The 20036-nt window shown below is 42.7% G+C and overlaps 1 protein-coding gene across 6 annotated transcripts in view; it reads left to right on the forward strand.

Moving 5' to 3' along the window:
• LOC122543106 (putative aminopeptidase W07G4.4) overlaps positions 1–20036 on the forward strand; it is a 75930-nt gene that overhangs the window by 25630 nt on the left and 30264 nt on the right. For all 6 annotated transcript variants that reach the window (XR_015754857.1, XR_015754858.1, XR_015754856.1 and 3 more), the window contains exons 13-16: positions 270–388; positions 7906–7998; positions 17498–17555; positions 19366–19547. Coding sequence is in view for 1 of the 6 variants with exons in the window: in XM_043681370.2 (XP_043537305.2) it covers positions 270–388; positions 7906–7998; positions 17498–17555; positions 19366–19547 (452 nt within the window). In the remaining 5 variants the exon portion in view is untranslated. The remainder of the gene's footprint in view (positions 1–269; positions 389–7905; positions 7999–17497; positions 17556–19365; positions 19548–20036) is intronic.

Here is a 20036-nt window from a genome sequence, read left to right on the forward strand (position 1 = left end):
CCAAAGGAAAGTATATGGAATTAGAAGAGGCTTGAGGTACTGAACGGCCTACATCTGTTCTTGTGTTCCCATGCAGAGTAAGGTTACTTAGTTTTAGATCATTACAATTACAACTTGGTTTAGGCTTGTTTCTTAATCATTTTACTGCTTCATGTGGGTTTCAACATGGTGCTGACTTTGTCATTTTTCGAGACAGTTGAGACGTTTTATTTTAGTCTTCAAGAAGCACTGGCTATTGCTCTCTTGAGTTTGTTATTTTTCTTGTCTAGATTGTTATGTAGCAGATGAGCTTATCACATCCCGTGCGAAGAGAAGAATTCGGGTGGGAAATACAGATGCAGAAGGGCGGATGGCAATGGTGGATCTGCTGTGCCACATGAAAGAATTGGTGTGTATATCTTCTGAATTAGCAAGAGAATGTGTGTTTTTTTTCTTCAAGGTTGTAAAGCACTTAAGTTGCAGTTGGCTGTTGTACAACATCTTTCAAGTACTTGTTGCGTGAGGTGGAGGATGATTTTTTTTTAGCGTTCCACAAAAACCAAGACCTGTTCTACAGTTTTAAACATGGGTTGAAGAATGAGAAACAGAGGCTGAAACATTTCTTGCTGATGTTAGTTTTCCTTTAACTTTGCTACCTCATGGTCAAAACAGTTGGCTTTTAAGTTGTTGCGTTTCATTTCAGTTTAACAAATCATTTTAGTCTCTGAGGAAAAGGTACAACATTGACTTCAAGTTGGAGATTATAAACATTGACACTGACCACAATATAATCTTATGAAGACGTCGAGGTCCTGGACCTTGAAGAGGATTGAAAAGCTAGCAAGGCCTGCCTAACTCAGCACCAAGAGTTCTGAACAAGTTAACAATGTAACATTTGGTCAAAACAGCTAGCCATGAGACAGAGTCAAATTCAAATTTGTCCAATCTGTTGAAATTATGCTCCAAGATACTCCAGTCTAATCAAGTTTCAATTTAGTATTTTGATTCATGTTTCATTGGTTTTATTAATCTGATGTTTTCGGGTATAAAACCGGACATTTCTCAACAGTTGAGAGAGAACTGCTAAAAGACCAGCGATGTCAGCTGCGGGTTTAAGAGCACTTTGAGAGGTGCATGTCTGTGGAAGAAGTCTGCGCAGCAGAACATTGCAACAGACCTGGAGAGAATCGACAAAGGAGGTTTGGCAAAGCTGACAGATTTTGAAACGTGATTTTTTTTTTAATCAGACGAGAGTGAGAGATAAAAGGTAGGTTTAAAAGAAAGTAGTTATGGGGAATCCAAGATGGTGGCAATCTAGGAGGATCGCACTGCAGAGCTCTGCACTACTGCACAAGCAGGGAAGAACTTCTAACCCACCCACCCCGGTCCATTGTGATATCCTGGGAAAGGTTGTGGAGTTCCAGGAAACTGTGGAAAATCATCTTAGCTGCGTTTTTGCCATCTAGGCATGCCAAACAGTGGAGGAGGAGTGTCCGAGGCCGGGCCCACGGCCCAGCCTGCAGGATCTTCGGACTCTATTACCTACCAGGCCCAGGTGAAGGAGCTTGCGAAATGTTGGGGAAGCAGATAGATATTTGGGCCAGCTTCTCCTCTATCATGCTGCAGAAACATGAACAGCAGCTGGGAGGCCTGGAAAAAAGGATGGGTGAGATTGAACACAGAGTCAGTCGTGGAAGCTGATGCCAGTTCCTCCACTGACAGGATCCAAACCATGGAGATGCAGGTTTGTAACTTGAGTGACCAAGTGGAGGGTCTTGAAAACATGGGCAGGAGAAAAAATATCCAGATCGTCGCTGGAGGGTAAGGAAGGTAAGCGGCTGGTGGAATTTATTGAGGATTGGTTGCTGAAATTCCTTAACTTGGAGGCTGGATTGCAAGGCTTGAAGGTTAAGAGGGCGCACTGGGTCATGGTGCGGAGGTCAGATCTGGGTTGACATCCTTGTCCTTTTGGTGCTGTTTTATCATTATCAAGACAAGGAGAGAATCATGGAAACTCCCAGAATCCAGGAAAAGGGAAGGTTCGAATTTACGGGGGCTCCAAGATAATGTTCTTCCAGGACTTCTCAGCGGCAGTGATCCTGTAAAGGAATTCTATGACAGTGTCAAGAGAAGACTGAGGGAGCTTGGAATCCAGTATTCTGAGGAATCTGGCGGTGCTTCAGATCATCTTAAATGGATCCGTACATTTCTTTGACATGTCAGAGAAGGCAAGAGACTTTGTTCAGATTAAGTTAATTTGTCAACAATGTAGTATGTACAAATAGTGTCTTTGTTTTTTTTCTTTGAAAAAAAGCAGGAAGTGCAGTTGGGGCTTTCTTGTCCTATTTTTCTTGGTAATAATCTGGTTGAAACTATGTTTGGAGGCGGTTGAGATGTGTACTTTCAATTTCTAAGTTAAGTTATATCCAAGGATGGGTGAGATATTTACCCCCTTTTATTTATTTCAAAATTTCTATATTCACATTGCTATTCCATATTTTGTTTCTTTTTCTGCTTGTTTGTGGTGCGGCTCTAGCTAGGAGGAGGAAAATGGTTGGGATGGCTAGATGCCTACTTGCCAGTTGTTTATACCTGGTTCAGGTATCTGAATGCTTGGGCTGCAGTCTTGGCAGTGGGATGCGAAATTGAGTTTTCGGATGAGTAGTTTTCCCCCTTTGGGCAGGGGTGAGTTCCCCTATTCAGCACCGTGGGACTTTATATGTTGGTTTGCTTTTTGGTTTTTGTTGTACATAATCTTTGATAGCTTTGTAGGTTTGTTAACTGTCATGGTTTTAGTTTATGTAGTTTTTCTGTTCGATGCATCTTGCGACCCGAAGGCTCGGCAATTTGTGGTTCAAGTTCCTCCTGTCAGGAATTTAAATGTTACTGCAGAAGGTTATGGCTAATGGCTTGATTAAATAGTGCACCTGGAACATCAAGGGGAGTCGCCCTCCTATTAAGAGGAAGAAGGTACTTTTGAGTCTTAGAAAGGAGAAGGTGGATATTGTTTTGTTACAGGAGACACAATTGGATGATAGGGAGCATTTGAAACTGTAGCATAATGGCTTTGATCAGGTTTACTTGTACTTTTCTTCTTTTAATACCAGAAGTAGGGAAGTGGCAACATTGGTTAGGAGGCATCTCCCATTTAAGTTGCGAGTATGTGTTAAAGACACACACGGGAGGCTTGTAATCCTTAAAGCCCTGATAAACGGGGAAGAATATGGTGTTTTTAAATGTTTTATTGCTCTCCGGCCCATCCCTCAAATTTCTGATAGATGCGTTCTCTGAACTGGTCAGTCTTCAGTCCCTGAATATCATTTGTAGGGGAAGATTTTAACTGTTGCATGAATCCCACTTAGACAGATTGCCCAAAGGCCTCTTTTCCCCACCCCACCCCACCCCTGCCCTGGCTGCCATATCCTATGTACAAACTCAACAATTAGTGGATCTGTGTGTGAAGTTAGGGCTGGTGGCCATCTGGAGGCGTCTCCACCTTTTTAAAGGCAGTGATTTTACATTTTTTTTTCAATCTGCGCAGATGTCACGCCAGGAATGATTTTTTTTTTGTTTCTGACCTTCATGGCACTCTGGGACTTGTTGGCATCTTGTACGATTGGTAATATTACCATCTCCGATCACGCTCCAGTGTACCTGTTGGTTAAGATGAAGGACATTACAATGGGTCTGAGGCAGTGGCGAATAGATCCCTTTTATCCCCAAGGATAATAAGTTGGAGTACATCTCTATGGAGTTTTGTGCATTCCTAGATGTTTAACTCAGGCTTTGTTAGTAGCCCATCCGTCCTTTGGAAAACTACTAAAGCTTATGCCAGAGGGAAGAGATATTTCCTACTCTTCCAGCAGGAAGCAGCAGAAGGAATAGCAGCAATGTCTCCTCGAAGCATGCTTCAAAGCAGCTGAGAAGGCTTACTTTGACAGGCCCTAGTTGTCAAGCTACAGAGGATTACAGTGTTGTGGTCTACATTGAATTCCATGCTCTCAGACAGCAAAGAAGGAGCTTACCTTTGTAGAGCAAAGACTATATGAGCACAGTGACAGGCCTGGCAAATACTCAGCATTTCTTGCCAGGAATAGGAGCGTGCCTCAAGCCATTACGACAATTAGGGAAGGGTCTGGGAACCAACATGTGACTCCAAAAAGATTAATGTGGCATTCCAGATATTTTACTCTAGGTTATCCCAATCTGAGGATTGTGAGGAGGAGTGAGACAAAATGGAGTCTTTTTATTTTTTCAAGGATCTGAGCTCCTGGGTATGACCCCCAAACAAAAGTCTCTTCTCAATGCCCCCTTATCAGAGCTAAGAGCTGCAGGAAGCTATGAAGCAGCTTCAGAGTGGAAGGGGACCTGGTCCTGACTGACCTCCCAGCGAATTCTACAAGGAATTTATAAACATTCAGGCCCAATGCTCAACATGTTCAAAGACTCATACAGCCGTGATTGTCTCCTGCCATCTCTGAGAGAGGCCAATATTTCACTTATTCTTAAAAAAGAAGGTCCTATAGGACTGTGTGTCATACAGACCCATTTCACTCTTATGTGGACTTTAAAATGCTCTCTAAGACTCTTGCGTAAGGCTGGAGACTATTGTTTAAGAGGAACAGACTGGCTTCATAAAGGGCGGCAGCTCCTCCAATGATGTTAGGAGGCTGCTTGATATCGTTCAAGCATGTCAACAACACTCAATACAGGGATTGGTGATTTTCTTGACATGCTGAGAAGGCATTTGACAGAGTTGTGGCCATACCTTTTCTATACTCTGAAGCAGTTTGGCTTGAGTGAAGGTTCTCTACAGTGACCCTCTCACTGCGGTCATCACCAGTGGGGTGGGATCAAACAATTTTAACATTTTTAGGGGCACCCTGCCGAGCAATTTGCAATAGGACCCATGCTTTATAGTTGAAGATTGTCCACAGGGTCCCCTTGGCTCCAGACCGTTTGTCAAAATTTAAACCAGGGGTATCTTCAACATGTCTCAAGTGCAAAGTTGGTTTGGGCACTCCGAATCACTGTCTCTGGTTCCCTGGTAGGCTTCAAACATACTGGAGCGATGTGGCAGGTGCAATGGAGGGGATTTTCAGTGTAAGGGTGAAGGGCCTGGTCTCTCCTCTTCTTGGCCTGTCCAGTGTGTTCCCTGTGGATGAACACAAGAAAAAAAACATTTCAACATCCTCACTTTCTGCACAAGAAAGAATATCTTGTCAGGTTGGGTGTCTGAAAGTTCCCTGGGCTTAGCGGGTTGGTGTAAGATTGTTATGGAGTATATCCCCTTGGATTTTCTCACAAGTATGGTACACCACAAAACTGAGAATTTCTATCAGACATGGCAGCCGTTTTTGGAACACCTGGACACAGATTTATCTGTCACACTAATAAGGGCTTTTATATAACCGTAACAAATATGCTTTACAAGTCTAATATCCAAGGAGGAGGAACTGCAAACGTATGAGTGTTATGTATGGCTGAATTGAGTTATTACTATTTATGAGTTTGTTGGTTATTATTTATTTAGTTAAATAGTTGGGGTTTTAAAAATATATATTTTTCTATGTATATTTATTCATTTGTACATGAGTGGTTGGCTTTTTTACTGTGTCCTTTCTTGGTATTGTTTTGTATTTGTAATACTAAAATCTATTTTTCAATAAAAACACTTCAAACAAGAGACAGTTGTAAATAATTGTTAGTTAAGGTCCTCTGTTAGACTTAAAAAACAAAGTCATTAATTTTAACTTAATTTAGTGACTTTTGGGATAGGTCTTTGCCTCATGAGTTTTAACACATTGCAGCAGAAGGTGAATCTTTTCTGTTGCTGGTTTAAAATGGCAGAGGGATTCACCCCAAATAACAACAAGTCTGTACCACTATAAAGTGTCTCTCTCAAACGTGAATTGGCTTAACATGATTTAAGAATTTAGAGCATTAGTTGTAGAACACGAGCTTTTCTTAACTGTATCTCATATAATGAGATTCTGGCTTCATCAGTTCAAATGGCTAAGCTACTGCAAGATTGCCTTCACATGAGATTGCAGGGGAATGGTACTATTGCGTTAAATCAGAACTGACTGTATCTGCATAATGTGCAATTTGTCATAAACCGTTCGCTGACATGGAGCTCCATCAGAGTCAAAAAGTGTGGTGCTGAAAAAGCACAGCCGGTCAAGCAGGAGCAGGAGAGTCGATGTTTCGAGCATAAGCTCTTCTTCAGGAATGTGGAGCTCCATCAACAAGTTGTTATGCTGTAAAACAACAGCAACTGACAATGATCATGCAGATGAGTAATTAAATGCTGCATCCATTTGCTGTAGAATCACCATCTCGGAAACTCTGAAAACATGCTGCAAACACAGCAGTCATGAGTGCAACCATCATTTACTGGTGCAAGCAATCTTTTTATGACCTGATTTTAATATGTCTCACTGAGCAAAGAGCTGAACCCTCCCATAACTCTTGAGTTCCTTGATTTTGCGAAATAATTGTACAACTCGTGCCCTTTACCTATAGCATAACGAAGCTTCCTGTCTGGTGTGAAATTTTAAGTTTCCTCTGTGTACACATGAATGCCTTCATATTTATTTCTGACGTCTGCTGTCTTGAATTTGCCAAAACATTTTGGAGTTAGGTTTTCACCAGCATGTGTGGTGTTTGTGGATCACTAACTTTGTAGCTCCTCCTGTCTGTACCTCAATTTTAAAGTGAGAAACCTTTTATGACTTTAAACCATTGGTCGTCTTAGCTGTCAAATATTTGTGTACCAGTATAGGATTTAAAATTGCCATTCCTCAGTGTTCCTTTTAAAATCGATCACTTGACAGCTCATTGGGATATAAATACATGATACATTTCCTCTGTTTAGATGTTTAAATGTGGAGAATTTCTTGGCAGAGGGTAGTCAATCTGTGCAATTGTTAACCATAGAATACTGGAGAGGTGGTCATGAAATACGTTCAGAGCTAATTGTTAATCCATCATGTCATTGAAGGTGCTGGTGGTATGGCAGGAAAGTGGGAGTTTAGCATTAATAGGTCAACTGTCATCTCATTGAATGTTGGAGTAGACTTGAGGGACCAAATGGCCAATTATCTTAGGGTGTAACCTGCTCCTAAATGAAGTGGAGATAATCTGTGTCCTTGAACTAAATTTCACAGTCAATCTATTAACACCTTTGTCTGTAAGTATCTCTATATATTCTCAAGCTGCTCAACACCATGCATCGCTGTCCACAGCCTATAAGGAAGCAAATTGCACGTTAGCTGTTTGGACAAGATGATTTCTGATTTTTATCTTCGCTCAAAGGTGAAAATGTTTGCCCCTTTCTCACAGGAAGTAATGTCTTTGTATTTAGGTTATTGTTTTACATTGACAAACACTCAAATTCTTTTGAATTGAACCCTTTGACTCCATTATTTTCCTTTTGGAAGGACAAGTGGTGAAAAGTCTTAATACTGCAAGGGATCTTTGCACGATGGGGCAAGGAACAAATATCCAGGTGCATGAATTTGGACCTCCTGACTTGTTTGTTTGTTTGTTTGTTTTGACATGACTGTGTGCATTGTGTTTTCATACACTAACAATTTGGGAGCAGGCATTAAATTCTTTATTGCTCATGTCGCCAGAATTAGTTTCAGCTGTATTTAGGGATTTATGCTTCATCACATTCGGCAAACTAAAGATGACAACATCCACTTATTAGTTATTGTTAATTGAACTTGCACTTCTTCAGTACAGTGATCACCAATGTTGAACAGATTGACCTGCATCCATGTTGGATTATGTTCTGCAATATTTGAATTAGTTTGTCTGTATTTATTAATGAAGCCAGGATATTATTGTACTTCATGAAAGCTTTCCAGCACTGAGCATGGCATTGATTAGTAATTTTTGAATGTTGCTCTCTTTCCAAAGGCTCTTGAGGATTATGATCCCGACCGCTTTGAACTGTTCACTATTGCAACACTAACTGGGCATGCTATTCGAGCTGTTGGTGGCAACTACTCGGTGAGTATGATCAGGTTTATGATCTACACACATCCTGAAGTATGTTGAATAATGCAACAGATCTCCGCTACCTGGAAAATAAACTTAAGGTGAAGGGACCCTTGGTAGGCAGTGATCATAATATAACTGAATTTTCTTAGCAATTTGCAAGGGAGAAGACCAGAATCAGAGGTAACAGTATTGCAGCTCAATAAAGGCAATCACAGAAGCATGAGGGAGTAGTTGGGTAGAATTGACTGGGACAGCAGGAAAGACAGTGGAACAACAATGGCAGGAGTTTCTGGGAGTAATTCATGAGATACAATAGAGGTTCATCCCGAGAAGAAAGAAATATAGTACAGGGAGGATGAGGCAATCATGGCTGACTTGGGAACTCAGGGACAGCATAAAACCAAAAGTGTGTGTATAATGTGGTGAGGGGGAGTGAGAAACCAGAGATTTGGGAAGTTTACAAAGACCAACAGAGGTCAACAAAAAAAAGAGAAAATGAAGTATGAGGGTAAGTTAGCCATAATATTAAGGAAGACTAAGAGTTTCTTTAGATATAAAGGGCAAAAAGAGGCAAAAGTGGACTTTGAGCCACTGGAGGGACAGTAGTGGGGAACAAGGAAATGACTGAGGAACTGAATAATTACTGTGCTGGAATCTTTGTGGTGGAAGAAATGAGTAATATCCCAGAAATTCAAGACGGTGAGGGGGCAGAGCTGAGTATGGCAGCCATCACCAAGGAGAAGGTGTAAAAAAAAAAATAGTAAGTGGCCTGAAGGTTAATAAATTACCTGGACCAGATGGACAACACCCCAGAGTTCTCCGAGATAGCTGAAGAGATAGTGGAGGCGTCAGTGGTGATCTGTTTCAAAAAGGAGTCAAGCAAAAGATGGAAAATTACAGACCAATTAGCCTAACCTCAGTCATAGAGATGTACAGCATGAAAACAGACCCTTCGGTCCAACCCGTCCATACCGACCAGATAGCCCAACCCAGTCTAATCCCACCTGCCAGCACCCAGCCCATATCCCTCCAAACCCTTCCTATTCATCTACCCATCCAAATGCTTTTTAAATGTCGCAGTTGTACTAGCCTCCACCACATCCTCTGGCAGCTCATTTCATACATGTACCACCCTCTGCGTGAAAAAGTTGCCCCTTAGGTCTCTTTTATATCTTTCCCCTCTGGACTCCCCCACCCCAGGGAAAAGACTTTGTCTATTTATCCTATCCATGCCCCTCATAATTTTGTAAACCTCTATAAGGTCACCCCTTAGCCTCCGATGCTCCAGGGAAAACAGCCCCAGCCTGTTCAGCCTCTCCCTGTAGCTCAGATCCTCCAACCCTGGCAACATCCTTGTAAATCTTTTCTGAACCCTTTCAAGTTTCACAACATCTTTCTGATAGGAAGGAGACCAGAATTGCACGCAATATTCCAACAGTGGCCTAACCAATGTCCTGTACAGCCGCAACATGACCTCCCAACTCCTGTACTCAATACTCTGACCAATAAAGGAAAGCATACCAAACACCTTCGTCACTATCCTATCTACCTGCGACTCCATTTTCAAGGAGCTATGAACCTGCACTCCAAGGTCTCTTTGTTCAGCAACACTCCACATTACCTTACCATTAAGTGTATAAATCCTGCTGAGATTTGCTTTCCCAAAATGCAGCAGATCGCATTTATCTGAATTAAACTCCATCTGCCATTCTTCAGCCCATCTGGTCCAGATCCTGTTGGAATCTTAGGTAACCCTCTTCACTGTCTACTACACCTCCAATTTTGGTGTCATCTGCAAATTTACTAACTGTACCTCTTATGCTCGCATCCAAATCATTTATGTAAATGACAAAACGTAGAGGGCCCAGCACCGATCCTTGTGGCACTCCACTGGTTAAAGGCCTCCCGTCTGAAAAACACCCTCCACCACCACCCTCTGTCTTCTACCTTTGAGCCAGTTCTGTATCCAAATGGCTAGTTCTCCCTGTAGGTCAAGGGACAGTTGGGAAGTGGGAGAACTTTAAAAATGAGTAACCAATAGTTCACAGATAATATGCTCCTGTTAGTGTGAAGGGCAAGGCTGATCAGCTCCTGGAGATTTATCCACCTTTCACCGTTTCAAGACACCCAGCACTTCCTCCTCTATAATCTGGACATTTCGCAAGATGTTACCATCTATTTCCCTACAGTCTATATCTTCCATATCCTTTTCCACAGTAAATACTGATGCAAAATGTTCATTTAGTATCTCCCCCCTTTTCTATGGCTCCACACAAAGGCCGCCTTGCTGATCTTTGAGGGGCCCTATTTTCTCCCTAGTTACCCTTTTGTCCTTAATATATTTGTAAAAACCCTTTAGAATTAAGGAGAATCCATTTGCCAAAGCTATTTAATGTCCAGTTTTGCCCTCCTGATTTCCCTCTTAAGTATACTCCTACTTTCTTTCTACTCTTCTAAGGATTCACTCGATCTATCCTGTCTATACCTGACATATGCTTCCTTTGTTTTCTTGACCAAATCCTCAATTTCTTTAGTCATCCAGCATTCCTTATACCTACCAGCCTTCCCCTTCACCCTGACAGGAATATACTTTCTCTGGATTCTTGTTATCTCATTTCTGAAGACTTCCCATTTTCCAGCCGTCCCTTTACCTGCGAACATCTGATTCCAATCAGCTTTCGAAAGTTCTTGCCAAATACCGTCAAAATTGGCCTTTCTCCAATTTAGAACTTCAACTTTTAGATCTGGTCTATCCTTTTCCATCACTATTTTAAAACAAATAGAATTATGGTCGCTGACCCCAAAGTGCTTCCCCACTGACACCTCAGTCACCTGCTCTGCCTTATTTCCCAAGAGTAGGTCTAGTTTTGCACCTTCTCTAGTAGGTACAACCACATATTGAATCAGAAAATTATCTTGTACACACTTAAGAAATTCATCTCCATCTAAACCTTTAACACGATGGCAGTCCCAGTCTATGTTTGGAAAGTTAAAGTCCCCTACCATAACAGCGGGAGCTGGGCGGAAGTAAAGTCGGAGCGCAAAGCCGGTCGGGAAGGTAAGTAATTGTTATTTGAGTGGGTGTGTTCTAGACCCCAGGTCCTACACAGTAGGACCTTCCCCCACCCCCACCCTCATCCTCCTCCTCTAACCTAAATTAGAAGTCCACAGACTTGCCCCAAAAAGAGGGTCCAAGAAAGTTCCTGTGAATTGAAGAGTGAGGCTTCAGTTCAGGAGTCTTTGACAAGGAGGTTGAGTGAAGTGATTACGCCACAGCTGAAGAGGGTGAAGACATGACTGCCAAGCTGGTTCAGTGCGCTATGTGCTTGATGTGGGAGGTCAGCGACTCTGGTATGTCTGGCTCATATAAGCGTGGAAAGTGTGTGCACGTTCAGCTACTGACGGAGCATATTGCAGCATGATGAAAGAACTCAAGGACCTTAGGCTCATCCGAGAGAACGAGGTCTTTCTGGACAAGACCTTGAGCGAGGTTATTACCTCGACCATACCAGAAGAGAGCAGAAGAGAGTAGATGATGAGGAAGGCAGAGAGGATACAGGTGCAAGAGACCCCAGGGGAAGTACCTGTCAGAAACAAATTGAATCTTTTGGAAACAGTAGGGACAGATGACACGGCCAGTTCGCAAGGCGGCTAGGTCTGTTAATCAAAAGTTGGCGTGGAGGCAGAGCGGAAGAGTCGGACATCGCACAGAGCCGTGGTAATAGGGGACTCCATAGTGAGAGGAACTGACTGGGGTTTTTGTGGCAGCAGGCGGGACTTAAGGATGGTGTGTTGCCTTCCTGGTGCCAGGGTTAAAGACATCACAGACAGAGTGCAGGAAATCCTCAAGGACGAAGGTGAAGAGCCAGAGGTGGTGGTACATGTCGGCACAAATGATGTTGGGAAGAAGAGGAGGAACATACTACAGCGGGACTTCGGAGAACTGGGAAGAAAGCTGAAAAGCAGGGCGTGCATGGTGGTTATCTCTGGCTTGCTTCCAGTTCCTCGGGCTGGAGAGGCCAGGAACAGGGAGATAATGGACTTGAATGTGTGGCTGGGCAACTGGTGCAGGAAGCAAGGATTTAAATTCTTGGATCACTGGGTATGTTTTATGGTAAGCATAAATTATACAAGAGAGATGGTTTGCACCTTAATAGGTTAGGGACCAGCATTCTGGCAGGCAGGTTTGCTACTGCAACACAGCTACGTTTAAACTAAGTAGCTGGGGGGAGGGGACAAACTGGATGTTTTAGAAGGAAATTGAAGGGAAAGTTAGAACAAGGGAAGTCAAGAAAGACAACTGTATCAATGAGGCAGAAAACGCAAAATGGGATCATGCTGTAAGGTTGAATGAAATAGGAGTTGATGGGAAGGGTGAGGGCAGTAACAAATTAACAATACTATACATGAATGCGCGAAGCATTAGAAATAAGATGGATGAGCTTTTGGAAATTGGCAGATACGATATTGTGGGGATAACTGAGACGTGGCTTCAAGTGGACAGGGCCTGGGAAATGAGTATTCAAGGCAACACCTGCTTTCGTAAAGACAGACTGATGGGCGGAGGGGGTGGGGTGGCCATGTTGCTAAGGGATGATATTCAGTCCCTTGTGCGGGGGGATCTAGAATCTGGGGATGTAGAGTCAGTGTGGATAGACCTGAGAAATTCTAAGGGTAAAAAGACCCTCTTGGGAGTTATCTACAGGCCCCCAAACAGTAGTCTGGATGTCGGATTTTAGTTGAATCAGGAGCTGAAATTGGCCTGTCGCAAAGATGTTACTGCAGTTGTTATGGGGGATTTCAACATGAAGGTAGACTGGGAGAATCAGGATGGTATTGGACCTCAAGAAAGAGACTTTGTGGAGTGCCTCCGAGATGAATTCTTAGAACAGCTGGTGCTGGAGCCTACCAGGGAGAAGGCAATTCTGGATCTGATATTGTGCAACAAACCAGAATTGATCAGGGACCTCGAAGTGAAGGAGCCGTTGGGAAGTAGTGACCATAATACAATAAGCTTCAATCTGCAAATTGAGAGGGAGAGGGTACAATTGGAAGTGACAATATTTCTGTTGAATAAGGGCAACTATGGAGCTATGAGGGAGGAGCTGGCCAAAGTTCAATGGTGCAATACCTTAGCAGGGATGACCGTGGAGGAACAATGGCGGATATTTCTGTGTATAATGTAGAAGATGCAGGATCAGTTCATTCCAAAAAGGAAGAAAGATCCTAGGAGGAGGCTGACGAGGGAAGTTAAGAAAAATATAAAGTTAAAAGAGAAAAAGTACAACATAGCAAAGATAAGTGGGAAAACGGAGGACTGGGAAGCTTTGAAAGAACAACAGAGGATTACGAAGAAGGAAATACGCAGAGAAAAAATGAGGTACGAAGGTAAACTGGCCAAAAATATGAAGGCGGATAGTAAAAGTTTTTTAGGTATGTGAAAGGCAAAAAAATGGTTAAGACTAAAATTGGGCCCTTGAAGACAGAAACAGGGGAATATATTACAGGGAACAAAGAAATGGCAGAAGAATTGAATTGTTACTTCAGATCTATGTTCACTGGGGAAGACACAAGCAATCTCCCTGAGGTAACGGTGGCTGAAGGACTTGAACTGAAGCGAATTTATATTTGCCAGGAATTGGTGTTGGAGAGACTGTTAGATCTGAAGGTTGATAAGTCCCCGGGGCCTGATGGTCTACATCCCAGGGTACTGAAGGAGGTGGCTCGAGAAATTGTGGATGCGTTGGTGATTATTTTCCAGAGTTCGATAGATTCAGGATCAGTTCCTGCGGATAGGAGGGTGGCTGATGTTGTATCACTTTTTAAGAAAGGTGGGAGAGAGAAAGCAGGAAATTATAGACCAGTTAGTCTGACCTCAGAGATGGGAAAGATGCTGGAGTCTATTATAAAGGATGAAATTATGACACATCTGGATAGTAGTAACAGGATAGGTCAGAGTCAGCATGGGTTTATAAAGGAGAAATCATGCTTGACTAATCTTCTGGAATTTTTTGAGGATGTAATTCTGAAGATGGGAGGAGGATGTTAGGAGATTACAGGGTGACCTAGACAGGTTAGGTGAGTGGTCAGATGCATGGCAGATGCAGTTTAATGTGGATAAATGTATGGTTATCCACTTTGGTGGCAAGAACAGGAAGGCAGATTACTACCTCAATGGAATCAATTTAGGTAAAGGGGCAGTACAAAGAGATCTGGGTGTTCTTGTACACCAGTCAATGAAGGTAAGCATGCAGGTACAGCAGGTAGTGAAGAAGGCTAATAGCATGCTGGCCTTCATAACAAGAGGGATTGAGTATAGAAGCAAAGAGGTGCTTCTGCAGCTGTACAGGGCCCTGGTGAGACCACACCTGAAGTATTGTGTGCAGTTCTGGTCTCCAAATTTGAGGAAAGACATTCTGGCTATTGAGGGAGTGCAGCGTAGGTACACGAGGTCAATTCCTGGAATGGCGGGACTACCTTACGCTGAAAGACTGGAGCGACTGGGCTTGTATACCCTTGAGTTTAGAAGACTGAGAGGGGATCTGATTGAGACATATAAGATTATTATTTCCTCTGGAGGCAGGAAACCTGTCTCTGCTGATGGATGAGTGCCGAACCAGAGGACACAGCTTAAAAATACAGGGTAGACCATTTAGGACAGAGATGAGGAGAAACGTCTTCACCCAGAAAGTGGTGGGTGCGTGGAATGCTCTGCCCCAGAGGGCAGAATGGCCTACTCCTGCACCTATTGTCTATTATCTTATTGTCTACCCTATTATTCTCACAGATAACTGAGATCTCCTTACAAGTTTGATTCTCAATTTCCCTCTGACTTATTGGGGGGGTCTATAATATAATCCCAATAAGGTGATCATCCCTTTCTTTCTTCTCAGTTCCACCCAAATAACTTCCCTGGATGTATTTTCGGGAATATCCTCCTTCAGCACAGCTGTATTGCTATACCTTAGCAAAAATGCCACTCCCCCTCCTCTCTTGCCTCCCTTTCTATCCTTCCTGCAGCATTTGTATCCTGGAACATTAAGCTGCCAGTCCAGTCCATCCCTGAGCCATGTCTCTGTAATTGCTATGATATCCCAGTCCCATGTTCCTAACCATGCCCGGAGTTCATCTGCCTCCCCTGTTAGGCCCCTTGCATTGAAATAAATGCAGTTTAATCTATTAGTCCCACCTTGGCCCTGCCTGCCCTGTCTGCCTGTCTGTCTGTCGTTCTCAGCTGTACCTGTCTCAGATTGATTTCTTTTCTCCCTGGATCCCCCCCCCCCCCACCTGACTAGTTTAAATCCATTGGTAAGATCCTGGAATCCATTGTGAAGAATGACATTTCTGAATACTTGGAAGTGTATCATAAAATAGGGCAAAGTCAGCATAGTTTCATCAAGGAGGTCATGCCTGATAAATATTGTGGAATCCTTTTGAGAAAGTAGTGAGCAGGTGAGACCAAGGAGAGCCAATGGATGTATTTTACCTGTACTTGAAGGTATTTGACAAGGTGCTGCCACAGGAGGCTACTGAGTAAGTTAAGGGCCCATGCCGTTAGAGGCAAGATATCCAGCAGAAAGCAGAGAGTGGGAATACAACAGTCTTTCTCAGAATGGCAGCCGATGACAAGTGTTCCACAAAGCTGTGTTGGGTCCACAACCTTTCACTCTATACATTTAACGATCTAGATGAAGAAACTGAGGGCATTATGGCTAAGTTTACAGATGATACAAAGATAGCTAGAAGGACCAGTAGCATTGGGGAGGCTGTCGAAGGGTTTGGATAGATTAGCAGAATGGGCAAAGAAGTGGCATGTGGAATACAACGAATTCAGAAGTCTGACATGCAAAGAGACTTGGGAGTTCTTGTCCAGGATTCTGTCAAGGTAAACGTGCAGATTGAGACAGCATTTGGAACGCAAATGCAACAATGGCATTGTACTTGCGAGGGATGTACTTCTGAGGCTCGATAAGGCTCTGGTCAGGCCACATTTGGAGTATTGTGTGCAGTTTTGGGCCGTATATCTCAGGAAGGATGTACTGGCCCTAGAGCGTTTTCAGAGGTGGTTCACGATAATGAAAAGCTTAACATATGAGCAACATTTTGAGCATTCTGGGGCTATACTCAATGGAGTGTAGAATGATGAGGGGGGGGAATGTAAATGAAAAATACCGAATACTAAATGGCATGGACAGAGTAGGTGTTGGCAAGATGTTTCTATTGATAGGAGAGACTAGGACCCGAGGACACAGCCTTTCGAGTAAAGAACTGAGATAAGGAGAAACGTCTTCAGCCAGAGATTGGTGAATCTATGGAATTCACTGCCACAAAAGCATGTGGAGGTCAGGTCATGGAGCATAATTAGGACTGAGATAGGTTCTTGAGTATCAAGGGTTGTGGGGAGAATGCAGGAGAATGGGGTTGAGAAACTTAATAGCTATGATTGAATGGCAGAGCAGTCTCAATAGGCTCAATGGCCTAATTGCTGCTCCTGGATCTTGTGGTCTCATGGTATTCATATCCTGTAAAGATGCTTTATAGAATAGAACTGCCTTTATTGACACACAAGAGATGGAAATGTGTTGCTGGAAAAGCGCAGCAGGTCAGGCAGCATCTAGGGAACAGGAGAATCGACGTTTCGGGCATTAGCCCTTCTTCAGGACATACAGTACAGTGAAATGTTTTTAATGTGGCCTCTCAGCACCATCTTAGTCACAGAATTGGACGAGTATCAAAAATATTAGCATGGCAATATACAGTTTACAAGTCCAGAATGAGAACAAAAAATGTCATCATTACAGACTCCAACATGAGTCCTCCTGGCTGCTCACTTTGTTCCTGAATTCAAGTAGACATCCTGTGTTTCATGGTCTTGGGAGTTCAGCTGTCCTGTGTGACTTGTGCTGCAAAATGAAGCTTGGACAATCGAAGAGTGCCTTTTGCATATTAATTTGTTTAACTATTATTTAACTCTGTTTAATATTATTTGGAAAATCAATGGTCTACTTATGATTTCACATGAAAAATCTGATTTTCATGAATGTATTCCTGGCTGCTTTCTGTGAGGACACCTGCATAATTTTTCTTTGAAACTTGGTTAACCTCATATGTTGAAACTTTATTGCTGGAACAGCACAGCAGGTCAGGCAGCATCCAGGGAACAGGAGATTCGACGTTTCGGGCACAGGCCCTTCTTCAGGAATGAAGAAGGGCCTGTGCCCGAAACGTCGAATCTCCTGTTCCCTGGATGCTGCCTGACCTGCTGTGCTGTTCCAGCAATAAAGTTTCAACTTTGATCTCCAGCATCTGCAGACCTCACTTTCTCCTCGAAGTTTTTAACCTCATATGTTCCTGTGCATTTTTGTGCAGTCTTAATGTTTTGAACATAACTTGCTACTTTGTGCTGAACTGAGACATGTCACACTCATTGCATTGTCTCTCACTTTAATCTAAAGTTACTTTCTCTTTAATAGACTGTCAACAAATGTGCTTTCTTCCTTTGGTTTAGGTCATCATGGATAATGGCCCTGCCCAACAGGCTAAGACTGCATACCAACTTCAGTCAGGTAAAGCCTGTTTGTCCTCTCATATCTCCACTGCATCGTGTATACTGAACTCCATTTCAAGCAGCCAAGGCTGTAAATAGCTTTCCTGCTAAGTCATAACTGATAGTTTTATGCAGTTTCTGTGTGCATTGGAGAGGAATGTAAGTCGCAGAATCTCTGCAGTGCAAAGAGAGCATTTGGTCCATCAAGTCTGTACTGACCCTGCAAAGAGCATCGAACGTTATCCCTATCAACTCACATTTCCAAAGGCTAATCTACCTCGCCTGCGTATTGAATACTGCAGGCAATTTAGCATGCCCAATCCATGTGACTTTCACATGTTTGGATTGTGGGCAGCAACTAGTGCACCCAACAGAAACTCAGCCATATGTGAGGATTATATGCAAATTCCATGCAGGCAGTTACCCAAGATTGAATCAATCCTGGGTACTTGGTGCTGTGAGGCAGTGTGCTAACCACTGAGCCACCATGCAGCCCTTTAGATTATCTCCATTTAAGGGCATCTTTAATGGGCAAAACTTGTTCCACTTGCTCGGAATTGTTTGGTTTTTATCTTGGTCAATTGTACGCTTGATTGATGGCTGAGTCCTATCCCAGGATACATAATAGCATTTAAATCAGACAGAAAGGTGAAGAGGTCTTGAAAAGTGGTACCAGAATAGTCCTCAAATGTTTTTAAATGGACTATTTAACTGAGCCAATCCACCTAACTTGCTCATCTTTGAATTGTGGGAGAAAAGAACCCGGAAGCAACCTGTGCTGACGCTAGGAGAATGTCTCTGTGCACGCTGCAATCACCCAAAGCTGAGATCAAACCTAGATTCTTCGCGCCATGCAGCAGCACTGATAATCACTGTGCTACCATGCAGCCCCATTTGTGTTTAAGTGGAAGTTAAATAACTGCATGAAGACTTGGGGGCATAGAGTTGAGATGTGTGACAAAACTGCTCCTTTTAGCAAGGTTATGCTGTCCTTGGCTTTTTTTTTTGCCAGAGAGACCTGAAAAGCAATGATTCTGGAGTTGAACTACCTGAAGGTTTTTAGAGCCAATTTGATTACAGCTTACAGATACTGCCTCAGACTTTCAAATTAAAAAAATAACAGTTGTACATTGAAAGGGGCCTAGCTCTCAGCTCAGCTTTTCTGAGTTGGTTTGGTTTTTGCAGTCTGACTGTTCACTGAAAGTGGGCAGTTTGAGGCTGCTGGTCCAAGAAACAGCTACATGGAAGATGCTGAATCCCTCTGCCAGCGCTATCTCGTGCGCGACGTGTTTTGATGGGGTCTGGTCTTATCCTTAGCAAATGATGCACTTAGACGTTTCTAAACTGCCTATGTTGTGCTGTGCATGAAATAATGCACCTTGTGCAAGGTATTGTTCCATAACAATAGGAAATACTCAAATCAAGAATTTGATGTGAAGTGAAGACAGAGGTGTGGTAGAAGGCTGTATGGATGCTTTGTTATTAACTGACCAATCCTATTCAAAGTTTGCTCGAGTCCAAATTCCCACTTTAATATTTACTGTGTATTTTGGTACTGTAGTCAAGGGTGTGCTAAAATTCAGATATGACAAATTTTAAACCGCGCCAAATATGCATTTCCCATCTACTCCCATCCTTAAAACTTTGTTTTTTCCTGGGCAAATTGTTCACATGATTTGAGATCAGTTTGGTTATCGTCACGGAATTTTATTCCCATGATGGTTGACTTACTCTCAGAACTAGGTTTTTGAATGTTTCCTTGATTTGATGAGCTATCAAGGAACCAAATATAAATCCGTGTGAATTGAATGCTGTTTCTTTGCTGTTAGCTGGTGATGAAGTGGCTGATCCTTTCGAAATCTCCACCATTCGACGTGAAGATTACGATTTTCACAAGGGGAAGTCTGAGTATGAAGAGATTCTGCAGTGCAACAACCAGCCATCCAGTGCCACACCCCGTGGACATCAATCACCTGCAGCTTTCCTCATCATGGCTTCTGGCCTAGATAAGGTAACATTCTTTGCAATCTGACCATTAATTGTGCTAGATACCTTTAAAATTAGAAATGTTTTTAAATGACCTGTTTAGGTATATCATGGTGGATTTGTGATGCAGATGGAACTTCAACCTCCACCTTACAGCCCAGAGCCCCTGGTTTTAAATTGTATGTTTCGTGAAGAAATGACAAATTAAAATATCACTTTCTTTAGACTAAACTTACTTTCTGACCCCAGTCTCAAAATAGACTTTACAATTAGCTAATGGGAGGTATTGAAGTTGCCATATCTTATGGTGTTTTTGCAATTCAACCTGCAGCACCCAGCCCAAAACTCTGACTCTTAATTCAAATCTTGCCTCTTTTTTGACTGACTGTAATGAGGATGAGTAAAGCATCAGAATTGCTGTGATTACATTGTTAAACCAAACCTTGATTATCTGTTTTATCTAATTATTCTGCCAGAGCAAGATCGAACACTGTGTGTTCATTAGGAAGGGGGG

Source organism: Chiloscyllium plagiosum, unplaced genomic scaffold, assembly GCF_037043375.1.
Source record: "Chiloscyllium plagiosum isolate Xiang-an unplaced genomic scaffold, Cpla_swu_hap1 HiC_scaffold_48, whole genome shotgun sequence".
In the NCBI taxonomy this organism is placed as follows: domain Eukaryota; kingdom Metazoa; phylum Chordata; class Chondrichthyes; order Orectolobiformes; family Hemiscylliidae; genus Chiloscyllium; species Chiloscyllium plagiosum.